The sequence below is a fragment of the Zootoca vivipara genome, chromosome 3, assembly GCF_965207765.1.
Source record: "Zootoca vivipara chromosome 3, rZooViv2.hap1.1, whole genome shotgun sequence".
Taxonomy (NCBI): domain Eukaryota; kingdom Metazoa; phylum Chordata; class Lepidosauria; order Squamata; family Lacertidae; genus Zootoca; species Zootoca vivipara.
Window position 1 is genome coordinate 60,267,819 of NC_142586.1, and position 7,407 is coordinate 60,275,225.

The 7,407-nt window shown below is 43.4% G+C and overlaps 1 protein-coding gene across 1 annotated transcript; it reads left to right on the forward strand.

Moving 5' to 3' along the window:
* On the forward strand, positions 1-6,135 carry GJE1 (gap junction protein epsilon 1). Its single transcript, XM_088667447.1, has 3 exons — positions 1-39; positions 2,578-2,760; positions 5,615-6,135. Exons 1-3 carry the CDS (start codon positions 1-3, stop codon positions 6,008-6,010), a joined length of 618 nt encoding a protein of 205 aa, XP_088523573.1. The 3' UTR covers positions 6,011-6,135.
* The last annotated feature ends 1,272 nt before the right edge of the window (positions 6,136-7,407 follow it).

Consider the following 7,407-nt stretch of genomic DNA (forward strand, 5'->3'; position numbering starts at 1 on the left):
ATGGGGCCCCCCAACAACGCCACGCCGGGGCTGCGGCTGGTGCGTATTTCGCGTCTCCCCTTGTCCTACCTGCTTCCGAGATTTCGCTTCCAGGGGCGGAAGGGAAAAGGGAAGTAGCCCGGGGAGGGAAGGTGGACTGGGCGGCCTCCGCCCAACAGAGAGCAAAGAGGGCTCAGGAGAGTTTGCTGTGAGGTCCTGTGTGATCTGAGGCCTCGGTGGAGGGAAGGAAGACCAAGATCCGAGCAGGGTCAAAGTAGGTAAGGGAGCTAAGGCGACGTTTATTATAATGTATGTATGTATGTATGTATGTATGTATGTATGTATGTATGTATGTATTTAATTTCCTGTCCATCTGGCTGGGTTTTCCCAGCTGCTCTTGGCAGCTCCCAACAGAATAATAATAATAATAAAGCGACAAAACATCAAACATTAAAAACTTCCCTAATCAGAGCTGCCTTCAGATGTCTTCTAAAAGTCAGGTGGTTATTTCCTTGACATCTGATGGGAGGGAGTTCCACAGGGCAGGCGCTGCTACTGAGAAGGCCCTCTGCCTGTATGGCCTCCCATACATGAAAGCTTTCAGGAAAGTTATCCTATCAAAGTGGCCTACCAGTAATCTTCAATGGCATATTCGGTTTGGTAATGAGGGAAGGTGGTCATAGATCTCAAGAACCATGTTAAGGTTTACAGAACATGATGCCACCTGAGAGGTGGAGGAGATGTTTGAAAAAGAATCATGGCAAGTCAGTTCAGAGGGTTGGGAGAATTGCTTTCCCTGTTGCTTGAAATTCATTTCAAACTAAAATCCTGAAGGCACCCCACATTACTAATCTTTCATATGATAAGTTGCCTGTAAAGGGCGGGGAGCTAATACATTTAATATGAATAATAACAATTCAATTCTACTACTGCTACTACAGTACTATCAATACTAGCTGAGACGTTTTCATTCTCAAACTTAATTTTACCCGGAATGTGTTGCAAGGCACATGTAGTTTCTGGAGGCTTTTTTCTTCTATCTTCTGCAGCGCTTCCAAATGAGTCTGTCTGCTCAGCCAGCATTTGCCAGTGCACATGGGGTGCTTTCAGGAACAGTGCGGGTGGCACCAGCCCAAAATAAAGTCTGCTTGAAAATTAAATAATAACTCTCCCGGGCTATCTCTTTCTCAGGGCACTGCACTAGCTCCTGCTGTTTCTGCTATGTTACATTAATGGTGGGCAAAGAAGGCATCTGGACTTGCCCTAGGAGCCAAGCCAGAAGGGTCATGTGTTTCTAGCACAACAAGGGGATTCCGTGGCCAAATGCACGTACTCCATCCTATTGTGTCGCCGGCTGCTAGTTTATGGGGTTTGGGTGAAGGTTTTTGCTGACAACGTTCAGTGGGGATTATTGGGCAGGCCACATGTACACAGCCTTTGTTTGGGCCTTTTCTTCTCCCTCCCTGAAAGTGTAAGGTTAATTGGGGCCCCAGAGATAAAAAAATAAATATATAATTGTGCAGTGACAAGAGTTTTTCATAGGAAAGGTCAGGAGAGAGTAATAGCATCAGAATGAGCCTGAGGACAGCAAACTGGCAATGAGGCGTAGGGATTATACCACAATTGCACTAGGAGAACATCTTACAAGACATGTCTTTAAATTACATCAAGAACTTCTATGAAGGATGTGTAAGTATGGATGGGATAAGAAGTGCTAGAGAAAGAATAATAATCTCGTTATGAGGACAGGTTTTCAGGGTTGGTCACAAACAATTTATGAACTACAGAGGTTCAAAACAACACCCCCAGCATACAAAATGGCATTTTTCTTCAGAGAAAGCATGTTTTATTACCAGCATTTCCCTCTTGCTCTGCAGCAAGTCTTACAAATGCTGCATATAAGCTTACATTACTTTTAAGACTAAATAAGAGTTGATTTTAATGATACCATTGTATTTGTTGCATCAGTAAGTGATCAGAACTGTATGGGAACCTGTATGGCTGGTCTGTATGTGTGGAAGAGCTAGATATATGAAGTTTGCCAGTTTCTGAAGCTGCATGCTGGAATTTGAAATGGATGGATCTGGAGTACATAGGTGTTGTCCCCGGAGTGATGAGTCACAGGTTACTGGAGGGGGAGGGGAAGCATTATAAAATAATCCCTTAGATGAAATCTCTGTGAAGGGAGCCTTCTATAGCATGGTCGTACGTGTGTTGGCCAGGGTCCAAAAAACGCCTCCCAACAGGCATCTGATGCAGTCAGAGAGGGACTGTGATTGGAAGAGAAAATCAGTTGACATTTACTGTACTTCAGACCTCACCTCTTATGTGGAAATGCCCCCTTCAAATCAGTGCTGGCCTTAGATGGACTTGAGTCAATGAAACTGACAGTGTGTTTACTCACTGACTCAGTTATCCAGTACAACACAGCTTTCAGATTAATGTTTGGTGAAGGGTATGCAGAAAGTGTCTACAAATCTGAACAAAAGATATTATATAGATATACATTATTAAGATACATCTTGAATACTACTAATGCTTTTGATTCCTCTCTGCTCCCTGTTCTTTCCTACTTAACCTCCATGTGATTCTTTACAGCTTAGGCCTCCAACAGTGGTCGGTCAGTTCCACACACTCTTCTTTGGCTCAGTCCGAATGTTTTTCCTTGGTGTTTTGGGTTTTGCGGTCTACGGCAATGAAGCCTTACACTTCAGCTGTGAGCCAGACAAGAGGGACATTAATCTATTCTGTTACAACCAATTCAGACCTATAACCCCACCGGTAAGTCTTTTCTTTCTCTTGTCAAAGGTAGGAAGTAGCCTATGACAGTAGTCAAAACGTCCCTGAAAGATTTAAGGACACTGAGTGAAGTTGTAGGCCGAGATAGTAGCATTTTGAGCAGTGCTACCGTACTTCAGACTGCAGGCAGGCAATTGAGAGCATAAGTGGTGACATGCCAGACCAGCATAAAGGCCTATCCAGTCCAACTTCCTGTTCTCAGAATGGCCAATCAGATCCCTAGGGAAAGCCCACAAGCAGAACATGAACACAAGAGCAGTTTCTCGTTTGTGATCACCAGCAACTGGTATTCAGAGGCATGTTGCCTTCAGCATTGGAGCCACCGATGGCCTTACCATCTACAAATTTGTCTTAAGTCTATTTTAAATCTGTCCAACTTTGTTGCCCTCACTGCATCTGGGGGTAGCAAATTCCATAGTTTAACCATGTGCTGTGTTTTGTCTGTCCTGAAATTCTCAACTTTCATTGCATTTTGTGAATGCTCCCGAGTAGGAAGAATGGGAATGAGCAGGGATACACACCTGTTATGTCTGCTGAAGATGACCCTTTCCTTGCACTGTTCTCTACATCTTAGCTCAGATGTTTACATATGCTCTGTTAGAGGCAGATTTAGGGCAGTACAAGTGCGGGAGCATTGGGCACACAGCCGAGAAGGGCACCTTCCCAAGGAGACTGATAAGCACTTCCCTGGCTCCAGGAAGGAGGAGTGCAGGCTCTGACGGGTTCCTGGGGTCCTCCTGCCTCCTTACCAAAGCTGGGCAAGCACTTATTATTAGTATAATACCATCCATGTGCACTGCACTTTCCAAAATCAGACAAATCCATGCTCCAAGGAGCTTACAATCAAGAAAACAACACAAAAGAAGCTAAGGGACGTAGGAGCTGTCTTATAATAAATCAGAAAATTGGTCTACCTAGCTCAATATTGTTGACATTGACTGGCAGAAACTCTCCAGTGTTTCAGGCAGGGAATCTTCCCCAGCCCTACCTGGACATGCCAGGAATTGAAACTTTGAGGCATTCACTCTGCCTCAAAGTGTAGCCTTATTAGCTACTAAGGGTTCTTAAGTTGCGCCCAGGCAAGGACAGAGACAGTCAATAACGACACCGGGGGTTGAGTTCCATTCAGAGAAAGAGTTTAATTCTTAAATTTAAGAGACTCTTGGTGATCAGCTCACGACAAGAGTAAAGAAACACAAATTTGCAAAGGTTCTTATACACTTCTTGGGCTCCTTCCCCCTCCTCTGTAAATGTGCGCACGCAAGGGGGTCACAGGTTACAAATCCATATAAGGAAAATCCGTATCCTGTCCTTCTCATAAACACAAGGGGGGGGTCACAAGTACATATAAGGAAGATCCGTATCCTGTCCTTCTCATAAACACAAGGGGGGGGGGTCACAAGTATATATAAGGAAGATCCGTATCCTGTCCTTCTCATAAACACATGCTGACTCATGCTTACCCCGGTAGCATCCTCAAGCAGCCTTGAGTGGGGGCTTGATATTTGTGTCATCTCCTGGTATAGACCTTGAGCATCTCCTGATGCTCCTTGTGCTTTCTGGCAAGGCCATCCTGTCTAGCTATTGAATGTTTTCATTACACTTTAACACAGAAACACATAGGCACTAAAAGCATTTTAAGGAGAAAAGCATCCCAGGAATATATGGGGGGGGGGCTAAGCCATACAGTCAGAATTCATACAATGCAGGCAATGCAAACTATAGATCAGATCTAGCTCAATAACACAATTGGCAAAAAAAAAAAAAACACCTTCAAAAGGAAGGTCACTGAAATGGAAAGCCAAGCATGGAAAAGTAAATTAATGGAAGAAGCTGGTATATGAAAGCAACAAATGAAGTATTTATACAAACACAACCAATCGTGCAAGTGCTAAAATATACTGCATTAAAACTGACTCACAGAGCAATCCACCACTACCAGCACATCTGCCATATTCTATAGCTTCTCAGTTGCCTTATCATGAATATAGGGTTGTGCCCTTAGTTTTTAGGAAGCTTAACAGTGACACTTTAATGAGAAGGTGTGGTGGTGACTTATCAACCACTACCAATGTTCCCAGCAACATTAGGTCCTAGGAGACTATTGGGTGTGTCATTTGGTACACACTTCATTCCATAGGCAACAGATGTGATTCAAAAAGTATTGCCAGCTGTCCTCACCTGAATTAAATATCTGCCCCGGAACATGACACAGAATCTTCTGCAACACATGGAAGGGAGTTTCCAAAGGTAGAAAGTCAGAAAACTAACAATTTCCTTTTGGTTTTATCATTAAATTGATAAACATCAAATGCTAATGAACCAGCTAAAAGGAAAAAGTTAATGAACTGTCAGCGCTGTCTTAAGCGCCCCTGTCGCCATGGTGCGCCGGATCTCTCCGGTGCCCTTCCGCCCCGTTTCCCAATGCGGTGGGCGGGTGAGCGCGGCGCTGCTGCGTGGCGGGTGGGCAGACACAGCACAATCTCTCCGGCGCCCTCCCGCCCCGTTTCCCAGCGCGGTGGGCAGGTGGGTGCCGCGCGCAGCTGCGCAGCGGACTGGCGCAGCTCGCGGCGCCCTCCTGGCGGGCCAGCGCCATGGTGCCCTGCGCCACCAGGGGTCTATGATGAGCTGGCCCTGTGAACTGTGAATCTAACCTTTGGAGCGAATGATAACAGTGATTTTTTTTTATGAATGCTATTTTTAAAGTAGTATTTTAAGATTATCTATGTCCTCTGAAAAACAAAAGCAGCCACAAGACACTCTGGTTGATGTCTGTTATCAGGTAGTATAATATAGTGATAAATGATTTGACAGCCAAGTTTCTGCTACACTTTAGGTATTCTGGGCTTTACAGCTAGTGACCGTACTGCTACCAGGAGCCATTTTCCACCTTTATGCTGCATGTAAAAGCGTCACTCAGGAAGATATCCTCCAAAGACCTGCCTACACCGTTTTTTATATTCTTTCTGTTCTGTTAAGGATCATCCTTGAAGTTGTGGCCTTTTGGCTTCAGAGTCAGCTCTTTGGTTTCCAAGTGAATCCACTCTACAGATGTGATGCAGGAGGCCTTGATAAAAAGTTTAATATTACCAGATGCATGGTACCAGAACACTTTGAAAAGACTATCTTCCTTATTGCTATGTACACATTTACTGTGATTACTATTATGTTGTGTATTGCAGAGGTTTTTGAGATCTTGTGTAGAAGGTTGGGCTTCTTGAATAGTCAGTAACTTCAGTGTTATAATGAATTATTTCTATTTGTTTATCATCACATTTTTTGTACAAAGAGCAGAGTTATCCATTTGAAAGAAAAATTACTTTCTTTAAATAACAAAGTCAAGTTGCATCTTTAAACTGTTATTTAAATATCAGCAAACTTCTACAGGGAATTCTTCGTTGTGACTTCTTTAACTCTCTCTCTCTCTCTCTCTCTCTCTCTCTCTCTCTCTCTCTCTCTCTCTCTCTCTCATATATCTCACACACACACATAGAAAAAGAAAGTATGCAGCACCTTAATTTATAGCATGTGTACCCAGAAATAAACCCTGCTGGGCTTACTCCCTTGTCTAAGTCTGCAATCCTCAGAATACTTCTCTGGAACTAAGCGTCATGGAACTCAGTGGGGTTTGTTCCCAAGTAAAGAAAAATAACGTTGTGAGTGTGAATGTTTCGGACAGAGGTTATCAACGTGGATGCATGTGGATGTAATGGTACTCTTGAGGTCTCCCCCTGGCGACCATGAAGCCTCTGAACTGCACCCCCTCCATATGCCCTCTTGGTCATGCGGTGGTGAGGAGGGTTACCCTTTTCCCTCTTGAAAAATTATAGAGCTGAAGGAGGAAGTTGGGAGAGTGACACTCTTTCCCACTTACCCTTTCAGCTCTATGTGCTTTTAAAGGTTTAGATTCATTTGACTGGAAGTGGTCAGAGGGAGGGTGTGCATGGCACTCACTCAAAAATCTAAATGTGCCCTGAAAAGGTTGGCAATCTGTGGCTTTGGATCACACAGTGAAAATCAGAAGTATATAACATGACTGACTTTGGAAAGGCAAAGTAGAACACATTCTTTTATATGGATTAAGGCAAATTAGTGAGGGGAATAATCTATTTAAAATATATGAAATCTATATTAGCTAACATCCTGCATTTTCTACAATCAAGGAGAAATCCCATATTTTGCATGTAATCATTTAAGCCGGGGTGGCCACACTGACCCATGGTCAGTCTTCTGGGGACTGCATGCAAAAAAGAGAGTCACCAAAGTATAAAACTGGATGTGGCCAATTTTTTAGGAGCTATTTTGGTGGTCTCAGAAAGGGGTCACAAAAAAGCTTCTGACAATAAAGAATCAAAGCAAAGCACCTGTGGAATTGGTCAGTAAAAAACTAAATTAAAATATCTTTAGTTGGAAATTGTGAGGCCTTAGAGCCCTAAAACTTTTGGCAACATAATATCCAAACAGCGAACAGTCAGAAGAAAACTAATTAGCGCAGGCCAGGGATGTTTTTTGGTAACCCCCAAGTCAAATGAACTAACAATTAATACTCATAAAAGCAGAACAATAAACAACACAAGAAGCATTTTGTGTTGCTCTAACCATCAGTCATAAATTACTATATTGAGACTC